Below are 18,389 nucleotides of genomic sequence, written 5' to 3' on the forward strand. Positions count from 1 at the left end.
TGCTCTACGCATTAAAAAACAATCAGCTGCAACTCGGGTGTCTCTGCACTTCATCTACTCGCTGCAATTTCACGGCCGTGGCACATGAATGTTTCAGCTGGAGTGTCTGGTAGAGCAGCGATCCCGTGTCTGAGGTGGTGTGAAGGAGGGGTTTCTCAGAGCCGGGTAACTAACCCTTAACAAGAGGCCTGGAGACCTCCAGCGGTATCCACTTATCATCTCTAAATATTAGCCTGACCTCTCAGCCGGTCGCTTCCTCCCCGGGGGCAGGCAGGAAGAGGGGTTTTCATTGGCCATGGAGAGCACTCCTTTCGGATCAAACGATGATCTAACACGCGACTCCACGAGGCTTTGATCGTTTCGAGTCCTATTCAGTGACAGGAAAGGATTGTGTTTGAAGGAGGTTTACGGCAATGAGCATGAGAGTGTGTGTACACTTTAGAGGCATCTACTGTGCTTGAGTGTCATTCCTCTGAGTACATGCATTTACTGGAACTTTTGGAGAGCACTTGCTTTCCTGAAAATGTCCTCGCAAATGTAGTAAAACCTGCTGGTCTGTACATCTCTGTCTCATCTACGTCTCATCTGTACAAAATATTCATGAAATAGTCGATAATTGTGATCTTTTAAATGTAAAATATATTTATAAAAATCGTACTGACCCCAAACTTTTGAATAATAGTGCACAGTAACACCATGAAACAGTAATTGATGTATGCAGTGACTAAACGAGACTAATATCTAATCATGTCACAGGAGATGCCATAACGTCACGTTATAACACACGACCCACATGCACTCAGTTAATGATTCTTCAATTACACTGCAAACATGCCTCCGCCTGGTATACAGCCTCCTATCCCCAACTAGAACAAATGCCTTCCTGATTCGCAGCAAATTAGACACATGGCAAATAATACCTAACTGGCTGCTGTTATGTTTGCACTGAGCATGCATAAATGAATTGGTAAAAGGGGGGAGTGGGGCTAATGGTTAAGATGCAACGTGCGTATAATTGTACAATTAGGCTCTTATCATCATGTAGGACCTCGCCATTACTGACTGCTATTAGGGAAAAATAATAAAATGGTAAACAGATTATAAGTGCAATATTACTGCTAGGTGAAATTGATAGATTCGTTTAGCAAGGGTTTATGATTAATTTGGGCTCTCCCTCAGTATAGCAGTCTGGGCCACAAAATGCTTCCGCTGTGTTAGAATATCAGAAACATGCAAACAAACTTCAGTTGGCCACTCTCTCTCGCTGGATATACTGTAACCCTAGCCAAAGGACGCCAGGGAGGTGAAAAAAACCTATGCTGTTAATTGTGTTAAATATTTTAATGCATTAATATATTTAATCTATAGTTATATAGAAATTAACATGTTATTTTTGACAGTTCTAAATAATAATATAGCTGCAAGCAGCAATTATCGGGGCCAAGCACAAAGACGACAATAAGACATCCCAACATGGCTGGGAGTGTCAGACCAATTGCAAAAATGAGCAATTAAAGACATTTAAAGATGATTTTAGGCAAAATGGCTGAAAAATCATATATACAGTAACTGATAATATGATTTAATGGTTATCACTTTCAGCCAATAGGTGGCGCAGTTCGAATAGGTGGTGCAATCGGCTTGAGACAAGGAATCAGAAGGCTTTTTTTTTTTTTGTCTCTAGCCCTTACGTTCAAAAGTTATTAACATAAACATGAGTGCAACTTTGGACAGGTGGTGGCGCTAGACTAGAGGGATTGAATTAGAGACTCCAAAATTGGTGTGATTAATGTTGGGACTGACCTCTATCAGTGTGCCAAATTTCATAACTTTCCAGCAAGCGGGTCTATGGGCTGCCATAGACTTCCCGAGCAGAAGAAGAAACGGAATAATAATAATAAAGAATGCCAACGATTTCAATAGGTGCCTATGCACTTTCAGTGCTTGGCCCCTAAATATAATGCAATATAATATAATTCTAGTCCTAGTATTTACTAAAATATTAGTATTGTGACAACCCTATTAAGCAGCACCATTTAAATTTCATCAGCACAATCCACCATAGTGACCAGCCTGCAGTGACAGGGCGGCTGCCAGTCATTTTCTTTCCCTCCCTAGCTGCATTTGCATTGTGTGATCTTTCTGGGTGGAACTGAGTGGGGTGGGGTGGGGGGGGATACAGTTTGGCGGGCAGCTGACGCCAGATTCAGCTCAAGGTCAGCAGGAGGGCTGCCTGTGTGCGAGCGTGAGTGTGTATCTGAGCAAAAGCAGCAATACCTACGTGGGAGGGATGGCATTGCGAGTCACCTCGCTGAAATCATCGGCAGAGCCCTTGTGAACGAGGTGTCATTATGAGTATGAAATACAACCAACCCCCAACCCTGTGCCCAATTTGGTTGCCAGGGAACTCTGATGTCTGATTGGTGAAAAAAGGAAGAGGAAAAAACAGAGGGAGAGGGTGATGGAGAAAAAGAGAGCAAGAGAGAGAGAGAATAATGCCACTTCAGGGTGTAGGCTGCCATACTGCTTGCTGTATCAGTTAATGGTTTCTCTCTCCAGCTCTGCTGACGGTATTTTAGACGTAGCTCAACCTGCTTTGTGTGCACCATAGCACTTACAGGTCTGAAAGCTCATGCTAGGCAAATACATAATGTGAAAAGTAAGCTATAGATAGTGTTAGAGTGAAAAACAGACAGTGTTTCTTTTTCACAGATGACACTTCCTTTCACGGCTTCCTCCACGGCACAGCCACATCCTCCCTGGACGAAGCATCCACTCAGTGGAACTGGCACACGCCTGCAAGTGTCAAGAGCTCCTCTTTTATGTCCCTGGCCTATTCTAGAACCATCTGCAGCTGGGGCCTCAGAGGCCCATTGGACCCAGCTTTTAATTATCTTCATCTCTCTCACACTTCACCACACCCCCATTTCTATTTCCTCCCTCTTAATGTGAACACGTACACACCTTTTTTGGGGGGATGCTGCTCCTATGTCGATGCCTTCAGAGACTGCGTGTTCACTCACAGCAGAGACAAATGACATGCTGAGGTTAATGCTCAGGTGTAAAACACAACAAATTTGAGCTTTCTTATGTTTATGACGAGAAGGATGGTTCAAAGGGATAGTTTGCTTAAAAATGAACATCATTTACTCAGTTTTTCATGTAATTTTTATATTTAAAAAAAATTCAGGAAACACTGAAAATGCTTTTTAAATTAACGAGAAAATGACTCAATGATCGAAATAAATTACATTGTATTTTTTATTACTGATTGTTTATCTTAATTACTTGGATAATTATAATATAATATATGGGAAATATTTAAAGGCTCCAAATAATTGCTTAAAATGTATTGTTTATGATGAAAAGGACGATTTAAAGGGATAGTAAACCCCAAAATCCTGTGAACATTTACTCATCCTCATGCTGTCCCGAACCTGTATGAGTTTATTTTTTGCGTGGAAAAGAAAAGGAGATATTTAGTGGAATGTGCAAGCTGCTCTTTTTCCATACAATGAACGTGTATGGGGACTAGAGATAGTTGTGAAAAAGAGCAACTTGAACACTGTTCTAAATATCTCCCTTCAACATAAAGGAGAGTAATTTATGACAGAATACATTTTTTGGTGGGAGGACCATCCCTTTAACAGACATTTTGACCATAATTTCACATTCCAATAGAAATCAGAACAGAACTCACAGCACAACTGGCCCTGTGAATGTGCTCAGTATCTGAAATCCATCTCCATTTTTGGAGTGTGTGTTTTTTGCAGCTCTGTTCCTGTCTCTCATTACTGCTCACTGAAGAACACTCTGCCTCAGGATTCTGATTTCCTAGCAACAGCCTGCCACCAAACATTTGGCACAAGTTCAACACCCCTCCCTCCTTCATCTTCCCTCCCCTCTTTCTCTTCTCCAGTGAAAAATGGCTGTTCTGCCTGCATGCTGTCCTCTGCCATGCCACGGTGGCAGAGCGGCACGCTGCCCGGCCCGGCCCGAGCCTCTATTAACTCTCATCTCTTCCAATTGCACCCTTCGGTAGCGGGCGCACTGGGAGTCGGCAGCAGGCATCATTAATCAGTGCTTTACCGCACAAACTCCCTCACGCTAATCTGATTTACAGATGAATGAAACTGAGGAAAGAGGGAGGGGAGAAGAAGAAACGAGGGGAACAACAATCAAGAGTATTGCTGTTAATATTTACAGAGCTTGCAAGGCGGCACAGTATTGATATTCCTGAAACACTCTTTGTTCTAACCTCTGACATTAAGTATAACTTCTCCAATTATTTTAGCCCGAACTACATGACAAAATGCATCCAAACATCATTTTATAGATGATTTCAGCCTTACTGTAAGTTAGTTTAGGTGGAGTCTGTGCTTTGTCTAAATTACTGTACATTTATGATATAATTGATTTTTTTTAAACTCGCTTATAAAAACTATTTTAATCAAGATAATGAAAAATACAAAATATAAATATATTAACATATATTGTTTTGATATTTTTATAAAAATAATAGTAATATATTTTTATATTACTTAAAAATATAAATACATTTATAAATTTACAATGTATGTATGTATGTATGTATGTATGCATGCATGTATATATATACACACACACACTGTATACGTATACATACATTTATAGTTATATACACATACATACAGTACATATATAGATATAGACATACAGTATACACACACATACATTTACTCATACATACACACAAACACTATAAATGTACATATTTGCTTACTGAATCATTATGTAATTGGTTGTTTCATCCTTGCATATATAATTATTTATAATCGCCTTTACACTTTACAGCGACTGAGTGGATTCTATGACTGTGAACTGACTAAGTCATGTGCTGAATGTCAATAAAACAAAAAAGTACCAATAATTCAGCAATTAATTTATGCAGAACCAAAGCCTAAGACTTAATTTTACCCATCTGTAGCCACTATTTTTCTTGCAAGCACTGGTATTTCCTTCAGGAAATGCATATCTAGGCTTTCAATAGAAAACCATCAGGGTAAATTAAAATCAATCCCTGAGGTTAAAGTGAGCGAGTTGCTTGGTTTCATGCTCACACAGGGATGTCTTCCACTCTGAACACAAGGTCAATGGAGATTACAGCTCAAGGAGGCCTCCCTTATCACTGCACAGAAGCATGCCACAGTGCATTAAGTGGAAATGGCGCTGGATGGTCTCCACTCAGCCCTCTTTAAAAAACAATCTCAGCAAAATGCACCGCGGAGGACTATCGAGCAGACCTCTGCACTCACGATTCACAATATGTCCTTGTTTACCATTAAATGAGTAAATCTAGCTGGTTACCGAGAGGTGCTTAGGTGGAAAATGGAGCAGCCCTGATTGATGCCATGATACGGTACAATTTTAGGGCCATGATTCCGTAAATAGCAGATAAGAATTCTGCCAGTGGACTGGGGTGCCGTCACAATGTGCTCTCCTATAATGTCAAGGGAGCCAAGAGAAAATCTGACCAGATCTGAAGTAGTCAAGTGTAAGAGCTCTCTAAGGGGGTGGGCTGAAGATTGACCACCACTGTATTGTGATCTCACAGATGGGCTCACACGGTTGCCAGTTACATGGCAATTACATATTTGCACAGCCACAAATGATAAATCCAGCCTAACTCACTACAAACCCAGCCAAGATATTTGCATTTTAAATGAACTGGAATTTAATTATCACTTTTACGCAGAGGACCCAAAAGGTGGATGAATTACAATTTCAGATATTAATATATTTCCTGTTTTGATCCTGATTCACCAATTCTTTGTTTGATTAAATTAGTGTCAAATTAAAATCAAGTTATTAAAATAATATCAAGCTATCATTACTTCCAGTAATTGCATGTTTTAATATTTGTTGACAGACAGACAGACAGACAGACAGACAGACAGACAGACATATCGACAAATAGATATACAGACAGAGACAGATATACCGACAGACAGCTACATATGGAAAATATAAAAATATTCTTTTGTTAAAATATGAACTTGATGCTAATTTATTAACCACTCAGATGGATCTAATGTAGTATGTATTTGACTCACTAAAAATAACTGGTTCATCATTGTTTGTGAATAATACACTGGTTATGCTGTATAAATGATGCAGTACATAAAATAAAAAAAATTATCTTGGGATTTTATGACTTGATATCTAGATTGACAATTAATCAGAAAATCAATATTTTTAACCAGCCCTAATGAATTAGTCTAGATTGCATTCATTAGACAATAAGGGAAGTCTCTTTGTGCAAACAGAGGAGAAGAGATACTCAGAGAGAGAGAGAGAGAGAGAGAGAGAGAGAGAGAGAGAGAGAGAGAGAGAGAGAGAGAGAGAGAGAGAGATGCGGCTTGATGCATAACAAGGACAGACTGGCTGGTGCCACAGCCTGTGATGGTTATGTGGAAGAGGAAATCGCTTACATAATCCTGCGTCAGTCGAATACAGAGACTCCCAGATAACCAGCAGGACTACGAACAAGAGCACTCAGTTTATTTGATCAACTGGCCTGTTTTCAGTTTCTCAGTTCAAACTATCAAGATCTGACGCCCAGCCAAAACAAGCACTGGAGTCCCTTCTCAGAAACAAGTGCATGTAGAAAAAAAGAGGAAGTCCATAGAGACTTCGACCACCGAGAACTCAGTCAGTGTTCATGCTGCGGTCAAGCCGGCTCCCTTAGGGACCGGTTCCATGTCTACTTGCTCGCCAAACTGTGACCAGGGGCAGAATTCAGGAACAGTTGCTCCACCATTAAGGTGGGAGAAGATCTACTCCAGTAATGAACTTTCTCTAGCTGGATAATCAATTCTCACACTCCTCGACCATCACCGGGCTGCCTCTGGCCAGAAAGAGAGCAAGCGAGAACAAGAAAAATGGGGGGCTGGAGTAGCTGTGCAGCTTGGCCAAATGCATTAAACATGTCTGTTGAGCGGAGACCTGAAGAAGCTGCTATCACAACTCGGTTTGGACCTGTGGAGGAAAAACAAGCCTGCTCGCTGGGACGCTCAACACTCCAATCTCAGCTGAAATTTGAGCCTCGGACAAACTGAGCAGGGCATCACAACAGAAACTATCACCTCTCCCTCAGGATCGCTGTCAAACAAGCACTACCGAAAAGGCTTGACAAAATGGGGACAAGACTTTCAATAAACACTGGAATGTGCTTGCTCGTTCGCTTTCTTTCTCTGCCGTTGAGGACAGCCGTTCATCCAAAGGCATGACTTGATGCGAATCTCAATGTTTGGTGGAGCACCTTGCGCGAAAAAAAGCAACCGTGACAACAAGCCGATGAAGCGACAGAGCCATCAGGGCACTTTCCCATAAACGCTGGCGTATTCAGTCAAGTTCGAAAACACAAAGGCCGTCAATACACAACGGCTCCTCAATATTCATGTATAGCCTCGAGCTTCCCATTCACCAAACGACAGTGTGATGAAAAACGTTTAATCAGGGACGAAAATGATTTGATTAGAGTGTCATGTTACAATGGCTGCCAAATTGAGCTTCAAAGACTGACTCCTGCATCGAGGTTAATCACAGTCCTACAATACAGGTATTCAACAAATGATGTCCGAGTCCGTGCGGATGCCAGACTTTCCCTCGATGAATGGAGCTTACAGCAGGTACAGACTCACATGAAGAGCCATCCCAATCACATTTGCAATGGCTCATTAACAATAAGGTCGGAGTGTAATGGGGTCGCTCGTTTCACACCAACCTTGATTACCGGTAATTACGAGCAGCGTCTTTTTGCATCTATCTCATCTCGCAGAGTGTACTCAGAATTAACCAGCACAGTTGACTGACGGAGCAGACAAGCGCTTAGACAAACATGTTTTTTCAAGGGCTTAAGGTGCATGTGCAGTAAATGTAAGCTTCGGTCTGGCCGATGATCTTCAGAGGGAGTCATTCCGCCCCCTCGTGACCTGTCGATCAAACCTCTAGACTCTCACAGGTCAAAGAGCACGATGCTGCAAGCTGTGCTTCAGACTGCATTTCCCACCTTGCAGTACCAGTTACGGCCCTTCGGGACTTCATGCATCGCTGCATTGTAGGGTTTGGAACAGAAGTTACATACTCTATGACAATGTTTCTACCATTAGATCACAATAAAAAAAACACATTTAAACAATCTCTTATTCTTCATCAAGAGGAAAAAGTCGAACCCTCGGCAATCTGATAGTTTGGTTGAAAAAAGAATAAACAAACTGCCAGCAACTTGAAAAACTGAATTTTAACACTTCGCAACACATGGTGACAAACTGCAAGAAAAGTGCAAAAGTGTCAAGAGAGGCATTTCTACTTACAGCGATGTAGTAAACTTGGGCTTTCTCAACAAGCTTCCAGTTCTCCTCCAGATCGAGGTGTTTCTCTTTTTTGTAGCAATTTGCAGCAGCGAGATTCGCAACAAGAGACCTAACGGAACAAAAACACAAAACTACAGTAAATCTAACTTTCAGAGTATAGATTTGGGTCAATATTATAAACAAATCATTTGCAGAGTAAGCCATTATTTTCCAGCAAAAAAGTGTGTTTGAATATTACCTAAAGGATTTAATTAATGGAAATATAATTTCCAGCTTCCAGGACTGGAAATTAAAAATCTTTTAAATTGTTGTACATTGTCTTTTGTAAAGAAAACATAACCTCAAATGTATACATTTTAATTTATATACACAGGACATAAATAATCTAAAATAACTGTACATATTCCAGAAGGTTATGGAGAAAAATTGTATCTTCAAATTATCATCATTATATGTCCCAAAGGCACCGTCTATTTCACATAACACCAATGGCCATTTCCTTCTCTTAAATGGCTTTATATGAAAGAAACCACATAATGCAGTAGAGAAACCAACTCTATCTTCAGGGTGATTGTGTAAATTATGTAGCTCCTTGAAAACGTGCTGTTGCTGCTGTAACTTTGTAAATTGCTGTAGGCGGAATACGCTAACATATGGACTACGGTTTTCTAAACAGCTGCTTTGTGTCAGCTCTGCCAGAATTAAATATCAACACACTTTTTTCTTTATTTCTCTTCTTTTTATTTAAGTGCAAATGCCTTACAAGACCTTTCCCATAAATAAATGAACAAACAAATCAATAATTCAGGAGAACTGCAAACGTCCGCCGGGACTGCTGTTTCTCCATTAACCTCCCGGTGGTCCTCGTATCAACAAAAACAACTAATTCCACTTTGAAAAACAACCACTCTCATTATTCACTTGTTACTGAGAGGATGCGGTCCCAACAGGCCAGCCGCTACAATGAACCAGCATTAGCCTTACAGAAGAAGCACTGCTATGCACAGTCAGGCCACAAATGAGAATCAATAGACCTGCGGTTATGGCTTTTGGAAGAAAAGTGAAGAGCATTGATAGAAATGGCAGAGACAGGGCATTTATGAACAGGTGCATGCTTGTTAAAAAGGATTCAAGAGAATATAAATGTAAATCAAGTAACCAGAAATATGTACAGTACACACACAAAAATATGTGTTACACTTGGTTTACATTTATATTCTTTTGAACCCTTTTTAACAAGCATGCACAATATCAAAATTGAAATTTCCTATCTATATTCACTATGTATTTGAAATGCACCAATATTAAAATTTCAGGCCAGTACAGTAAGCTAATAATTATTTTCATGCTTCTTATTCTCATGTAATGATTATTTTCATGGGGCCGATAAATGACATTATAAAATCCTAGATTATTTTAAAGGGGTCCTATTATGCTTTTTTACATTTTTCAACATGCTAATGTTGCTATTTGAGCATGAAAAAGGTCTAAGGAAAAAGCACAAAGTCCACTCCAAAGGGAGTTACTCCACTGTATATCAGTAAGCAAGGTTTCTGAACGCCTCGATTGGAGTCTTCAGTTTTCTTCTGGGAATGTACAAGTCACAAATTTAAATAATTCCAGCCTAAGGCATAAACAAAAAATAAAAGGGGGACGAGGCTAGCTGCATTAGTAGCGTGTTGTCGCAATGTCCAAGAGACGCTGTATTTTCCACCCCTGCACAAGTCATGGTTACAAAGGTGGTTCGGGTTGATCCCCTTGACAAAAAAAGCAACTGATTGTAATTTTCACAGTGGAACATGCAAGATGCAGATCTGACACCCTTCCGCTCGATGTCATCGTGTTAATCAAAATCAAATCCATTAAGGCATAATAAGCATTTAGAGTGGCAGAGTCACGCTGATCTGACCAGGCAGATTGTGTCGGACTCTCCTCCACGCTATCATTACCGCTCACAGAGAGAAGCAGTGCTGAGAGGAAGGGCAGACCTCTCGCTGCAGGCTGTAGACCCGTGACCTCTCCCTCCCCCCCCCTCCCAAGCCAGTCTTTTAACACCGTTTCCCGTCTGGCCTGTCTCACCGGCGGCTGTGTACAGGTGCGCTGCATAGCTGCAGGGAGAAAGTATTGAGGAAGATATTGATCAAGCCGCTTTCAGGCCCTGAGCTGCAGGTCTGTGAATCTCCTGTAATGAAAGGGTCTGCTTTGACAGGTGAGGTGCTAATGAGAAGAGCCTCATAAGGCCAAGGCTGACAGCTATACAAGCCACTGCTCTTTCAAACTGTCTCTAATACATAGCCCTCTCACACTAACTCTATGACAGTCTAAACAATGAGACCAGTCCTCATAAATCTCCTTCTCGACTTTCATATATTCTTGGGCTACATGGGTTCTTTTAAACATACGTAACATGACCTTATGTCATGTTATATCATAGGTGGTCTATGATACCTGGAGGAAGCTATCCGTTAGCATTTGCTTTTATCAAAACTCTCTTAACATTAACCCTTTTACAGCAAGTGCGTGGATGAGAAAAATTTACAATAAAGCAACCAGAATGATCTAAAGGCTCTCTCTTTTGTCAGCTTGCCTCAGAGGGGACACACCTGTGAGCGGTTGCTCATGTACACACAACACTTGCAATAGTTTTGTTAGCAGCTCTGATTAAAAGGCAATAGCATGGCTGACAACATGCAAAACAAATGCAGATCACCACCTGAACGATCACGACTGCCTCAGAGGTGCATCTATTATTCAGTTGATGTTACTGACACCGGTGCCCCTGCAAATGCATGCATTTTTTATTATTATTAAAGGAATAGTCCTCCCAGGAATGATTATTTCATAAGTAAAGTATACAAGTTTTTCAGTGTAACTCCTAAGAATACAAAAACAGTTTATAGTGACCATGTCTCTCAAGCTCCAAAATACAGCGTTTCCTGCATTACTACTAAGCAGCACATTTGTGAATATACAGCACGAAACATACTGATTCTTGAACAAATGACTCTTATGAGCCAGTTCATTTTAGAGAATCGCACGAAACATACTGATTCTTGAACAAATGACTCTTATGAGCCAGTTCATTTTAGAGAATCTTACTGAATAAATCTCAGTTACTAGACTCACTAACGGAACCGAAATGTATACATTTTCATTTTGTGATTTCTGACTAATAAAATACAAGTAAAACATACAATAATATAAATGCATATAAGTATATACATAAAATGGAAATAAAACTATAAACAAATAACTAAGGGTGTATTCACACCAGGAAAGTCTGATAGTTCACTTGCTTTGGTCCGGACCAAATAGAATGTTGATTTTTGTTTTTTTGGTACGGTTCGCTTTCACACTGCTCTTTTTGCAAGTGAACCAAAATGTGTAAACAAAACCACACGTGTGCTAAGGTCGTCCATTCATTGGACAGGAATTCTCAAGCAGGGAAAAGCAGGAAGTGCACAAACAGGCTCAGCATGGAGATATTTCGTAATGTAATATTTGTTATTTTACTGATTTGGTGTTATTCTCTACAAACGCAATATGAAGAAACTAATGGTAGTATAGATACAAGCCCGCCCGCACTGACAATTGATTGCTTGGGTCCTTACATGCGCTTCGTGAGGCACACTGGCACACACACGCAAGGTCTCTCGCTCCCTCTCTCTGCCGTGCGCGCGCTCTTGCTCGCTCGCTCTAGATTCCGGGAGATTTTAACTGATTTGCGGGCATCAGGGAGCCGCTATCGACATGCGGGAGACTCCCGGAACTTCCGAGAGACTTGGGATGTCTGTATAATAATTATTATGCCAAAATGTCCGTTTTGTTAAGTATCCTCATAAGAGCAGTCAAATAAAAAGGCGCAGTTTTCTGCAATTGGGTCGGTTCATGTTCACACCGTAAACGAACCGTACCGGAGTTCGTTTGGAACCGTACCGAGACCACCTCTTCAGCTGGGTCTCGGTTCGATTGTTTGGTCCGCACCCGAGTTCGATTGCTGTATTCACACCTGCCCAAATCAAATTAATAAATTTAATAAAAAGATAATTATATAACATAGAATTTATATATAATTTATTATTTATATCTGATTCGTCACATCTGTTCTGTTAAAATTCAAAATAATCTCAAACTTCTGAGTAAGTTCTTTTACTAAATATTTCTTACCAAGAGCTAAAAGAATAATTAATAAAATCATTAAGGAACCACAATCATTGAGAAATATTCAGAATAATTAAACTCATTATTATTAAGCTCCCACACTTACTATCAATGGCATCAGAATTGTATTTTTTGATAATACATTTTCCTTTAAGATTATATGGGGATGGTCAAAGAATGAGACAGCGATCCATCAGGAGTTTGAACCTGCTGTTCACTTGAACAAATCCCCAGAGTTTGTACAAATTCCAGATTTATATACAATGATAAGTCAATAAGCTTAAATGGTTACAAATCGCAAGCAGAGAAATAGTAAACAACACTTAAACACATCAAACGCTCAAATGTTCAGACATGTAGGTAGCACATAATTTGGCCAAAGCAGTTTCACATATCTGCTCAGTCATGGAATCTAGCACCCTTCAGGGCCAAGTCATGCGGTGTATCAAAATACCTCTGTGCTGATCTAACCCCGGCGAATAAATAAATCAAGAGCTCTGGCGGAAAAGAGCAGAACAGCCGGCGAGGGAACAGTGAGTCCCAGTGCATAGTGAGGTGGGGTGTGTGAATGTGCACTGTGTGTGCAGGGGGGTGCTATCCTGAGGAAGCGATAAGGGCCCTCCCTAGAGGAAAGGGGTGGCTGACCTGTTGTCGCCAGTGATGCAGGCAGCGCAGGTCCCCGTGGGCTCCTCGCTCTGCTCGTAATAGCGGGCATCCACGTTGGCCTCCTCTGCCTTTTCCTTCAGGATCTTCCCGAACTTATCCTTCCCGATGCAGCCAAAGAAGGTGCCGACTTTGTGCGGCTCCTGGATCATCCACTGAGAGGAAGGACAGATCGAGCGGGTGGGGAGCAAAAAGGAAAGAGAGAGGAGGAAAAGCGATTATTATAACACGTAAACACAGCTTCCATATCTGAGTGTTAAAAAAAAAGACTGGAAATCAAATATCCAGGAACTAGGAAGTTGTCTATATATTGACAATTCCTGGAAAGGCAAAATGGGCCGTGGTAGAGAGGCCCCTATGCGTGCAACTCTGCAAGAGAATAACTAGTGAAAACAGGAAGTAATAGCAAACTGATAAGGTGAAAAAACAAATACATTTTCTCGAATTCAGGGTTAAAAAGTGGTAAAGGAAGGGAACAATGAGTGAGTCATTCTTTAGGAATTTCAATATAATGTAGTGTTTGTGACAAATGACAGCAATGATCAATGATGAAAACTCAGTTGTGTGACTACAACAGCTTCAAATTCAAAACATTTAATTTTTCCTAAGCCTTTTAACATTTTCTATTTTTTACATTTATTATCAATTTTTTTATTTTATTTTTTACCATGTTTTAGTATTAATAATTTGAACACAATGCATTTTAATGTTGTGCTCATGGTGCTAGATGCTAAAAAAACGTAGAGATGTGATGCAAATAGAAAAATACTTCTAACAAATATAAAGTATGTACATGGACAAGCAATTAGGAAAATAAAATATTTATATTTTGAATATTATATATTGATTACATTTAGACTAATTAGAAAAAAATACAGTACAAATATAGTATAGGCCTAGAGTTTAAATAAATACATTCTTATGGAGAACTTTCTTTGAAAAAGGCTAAATGGGAAATTATTACTTTCAAAATATATTAAAAAATAAACAAAAAAAGTGCATTGCATTAAAAAAAGTTAATTTAAAATTATTTGTATTTGTACTGAACAATGCATATTTGTAGACCTAGTCATTTTTTTCAGCACTGAAAGGGCTGGCGCTATTCAGATTGCATTGCATTCTGGTCTTATAAAAGCCTCTGAATATAAAGTGATCAAGTCTGATGGAGCAAAACCTTCACAAAACTGATGGAATAATGAAATGAGACACAGGGTGACTGTCTGTAGGCTGTGTTAAACTAGATTACAGGGGAGCACTGATTCCAGCATCCTGGACGGTGGCTCACCACAAACACTGTGACATTGCCACTTTTATGGGGATGATGAAAAGGTCTTTCTAGGTTTTTAGTGCTGTGGGGTTTAACCTCCGAAGATTTATTAGAGTACACGGTGCTACGTTTGCTGCTTTTATTGCAACCTTGCAATGTCTGTTGATGGGGCCCCTTGTGAATGAGATGCTCTGCCTGAGAGATGACCTGTATACATGAGAAATTAATCACTCCAAACAAAGAGTTGTGTCTGTCTGTGGAGCAATACTCCTGTGTTTACAGTGTGGAAGTAGTTATGTACTGTCTGTTTAATGTTAAGACTAAAAATACGTAAACAGCCTAAATTGTTGATGGGGCAAATGATGCAGTGGGCACCCCAGGTTCTTTGAAATCAACATTAAACAGTGTTTATAACCCATTTTACTTGAAAAACTGCACATAATTCTGGTCAATCTGTCAATCAAAACTTTTGATTTGCAGCTGTACTACACTTCCAATTTCTTAATTATGGTATTACTCCAACAGGTATTCAATGACTTGGAAATCTTCTTGTATCCATCCTCTGCTTTGTGCCTTTTAATTACTTTTTCATGGAGTTGTTTGAAGCCTTCATGTTCATGGTGTAAGTTCTGCCACAATATTGACTTGCCAAATTGAACCTTCCAGATGGCGTATTTATACTAAAATCAATCAAAAGCCCTTGACTGCACACAAGTCATCTCCATTTAACTATTGATGCGTCTAAAACCAATTGGCCGCACTAGTAATGTTTGAAAAGGGGTGAATACTTCTGGATTTTATAATTGTCATTATTTTGGATCAAAGCCTAATTAAAAGAATAGTTCACCAAAAAGAAAAAAAACTGTCATCAATGAATCTCTTATAGCAATCAAAACCCATAGGACTTTCATATATCTTTAAAACATGTATGAAGATTTTTAATGAAATCTGAGAGATTTCTGTCCCTCCATTATATTATTGACATTTCAAAAAGTTCATAATGAATTGAGCAGTTTAATCCAAGTCTTCTAAAGAGACACAATGATTTTAAAAGTCTAATGAGTTTGGAATGACAAGTTAATTATGACTTTTCATTATATAACATTCATAATTACATATTGAGATATATCATTTTGACTTTTATTCAATTAAATTATATCTAAATTATTAATTTATAATGATTTTTCATTTTTGGGTGAATGTAAGTCTAACATAATTCAGTACTGCAAAACAACAAACATGAAAGTCCAAGGGTGGTGAATACTTTTTTAAACAAACAAGCACTAAAAAACCATGAATGTGCATGAAGAACCAAATGCACCACCCTTTCTGATCACCCTTGCAGAATCTAACATTTCCTGAGGTCATCTCCCATCATTCCTGCTGCTACTGTTTACAGACCCAACACTTGCACATGACATGCTGCGTTGCATTTTAACTGCACCTGGTGAGTGTTTTTCCAGCAGGTGCAGTTACTTGACAGTAAACTTTGGAGGGGGGTTTGTAAAAAACACATCTAAACATATACATGCCAGTATTGTGATTCAAATGGTACATGCATACAGCTTTGATTGTACTGGAGACAGAACAGCTCCAATGATTAGGAAGGACCGGGTCGGGGCGGGCCTCTAAAAACAGCTTGGCACAGCACACACCTTTGTTCCGACTCTCATAATCAAAGCCAGCCAAAAACTGCAGCCAATCAAAGAGGTCCGCTGTGAAACACCAGTCTATTCGTCTCCATCTACTGCAATAACCCCCCTCCTGCTGACAATTACTTTCAAATGGAGATCTAAATAAAAGATGATATGTCCATTAAGACAAAGAGCTATCTGCAGGGTCGCGGGGAGGTCGGTCTGCGGCAGGCGTAAGGGATATTCATGCTCAGTCACATCCCAATTACCCGCCAGCAGCACTGGCAGGGTGTGAGCAAACGTGCGTGAGGGAAGCTTCATTACGGAGGGGGATGAAGTGCTGAAATTAAACAGCAGTGTCTCCCGCTGCGTTGAGCCCCCCGGCCTAGAGCACGCAGCCTGGCTCTGACATAATGTGGCTGCACGTGGTCACGTGAGCAAAGACTCTCTCACACACACACACTGTACTGTACGCAACAATACATTAGGGTTGTTTGGAAAGTGAAGAGAAACATGCAAACAAAAACAAATAAATTATGCAAAATGCTGATGTTCACTCAAAATTTGCTGATCGTATGGAAAAGACTGAGTGTTTTTTTTTTTACATTAAGACTACAACACAGCAGGTAGAGCCAATTAGGCCATTATGGGAATAAAACGTATATCAAGACATGCATGCATGTCAGAGTAAACAAAAATCTTCCCATATCCTAAAACTGTCCATGCAGCTTGTTGGGCACTCGTGCAAGTATTTTTTTTTTGCTACTTTTTATTTTTTTACTTTTTACCTAAATTTAAAACTTATGTGCACTAATGCGTCTATGGATGGGATGTTAGAACTGGCTCATATTCCGCATCAAAATAATCAGCAATCAGTGTAGTCAGTTTACTGAATAAAGGACTCTTTATGAGTTTGTTTTCAAACAAACAAATACAACTGAGCTAAAGAAACACACATTACAAGTTTTGTCAGCAGTATCTTATAAAAACAAATAAATTAAATATACACTACCATTAAAAAGTTTGTGGTTAGTAAGATAGAAGATTCATTGTTTACATTCACATTACTGTTTTTACTTTATTTTAAATCAAATAAATGCAGCCAATGAGTATAAGAGACTTCTTTATAAAACATTAAAAAAAAATCTTACCATCCCCAAACTTTTAAACTGTAGGGAATATTACCACATTGTTATTCATATAGTTAAGATATATTATTGGTTTGCATATATGCTGCCTCTAAAAAAAAAAAAAAAAAAAAAAAAAAAAGTTTTTGTCAGATTTTATTAATAAATCTATCAAAAATCTCATTGTTTGGAAATGGAATTGCATTTTAAAATATTTCTTCTTCAAAAGTACCGAAATGAATCGTTAATGAACAACAATTATTAAATTCCTTACAATTCCCATTTCTAATTACATCCCAAACAAGATATTCCTCTAAATGTCTGAGGGGCATTAATTGTTACAGAAGTGAGGGCTTTTTCACAGGGAGGTGACCCAGCACGTATCCCAGCATCCACCAGCTGCCACTCCTCTTAGTCACATGCTTGCTGCAGTTATCACTCAATTGCCAGAGGACAATCAGAGCATCCACTGACGGCCCATTGCGCAGCACAGCCAAATACTGGGCTCCATAACAGAAGCCCATCAAGGTTCTGACGTATCAAAGCACATGGGGAAAAAAACCCTAAGAGCCTAGACTGAAGTGATCCGTTTCATAATCACGGCTTCTCTTTTGATCTATACCACAAAGAGGCCGACTACCAACTACAGCAGAGCCGTGAAAACCCAACAAACTGCACTATAATTCAGGTAAAAGAGCGACATAACCTAATTTTGAACTATAATCCTTAGAAAATCCCAATGTACCTCATGCCAGGGGGCTTAAAAAGGAGGTTTGAATACAATGCCTTATTAGGGTTGACTGTTTGGCAGAGCTACGGAAAGGCAAAATTAGATTAATTTGCTTTTGACACACTGTAATAATCTAATAGCATTTAGCTCAGTGAACCCAGGCTTAAACAATGGCAATGAATGCTCTTTAACCTGAAAAGCTCCAGAACCCAGCCAACACGTCTCAGGATTAAAAGCCCTCTGTAACCTGATGGATGCAACTCCAATTACAGGCTTATCAAACTGGCAAAAACCGCAGCGCGACTATTTATAGACCGAACTGAAATAGCCAGCGCCTGCCTCCCAAAAGTGGTCATGAGGCAATCTGGCCCACACAAGCCCCCTGCATTAAGCGATTCCTCCACCCGAAAGTTGACGAGTACCCTCTTTGTGCTGACGTGGGCCACTGGATGT

General features: G+C 39.7%; 1 protein-coding gene across 2 annotated transcripts in view; it reads right to left on the minus strand.

The window, feature by feature from the left end:
- adka (adenosine kinase a) overlaps positions 1-18,389 on the minus strand; it is a 162,965-nt gene that overhangs the window by 75,570 nt on the left and 69,006 nt on the right. For both annotated transcript variants that reach the window (XM_084093220.1, XM_084093221.1), the window contains exons 5-6: positions 13,161-13,333; positions 8,355-8,463 (exon numbers count right to left, since the gene is read on the minus strand). In XM_084093220.1, the coding sequence (XP_083949346.1) occupies positions 8,355-8,463; positions 13,161-13,333 (282 nt within the window). The remainder of the gene's footprint in view (positions 1-8,354; positions 8,464-13,160; positions 13,334-18,389) is intronic.

The sequence above is a fragment of the Abramis brama genome, assembly GCF_963993115.1.
Source record: "Abramis brama genome assembly, chromosome: 19".
In the NCBI taxonomy this organism is placed as follows: Eukaryota; Metazoa; Chordata; class Actinopteri; order Cypriniformes; family Leuciscidae; genus Abramis; species Abramis brama.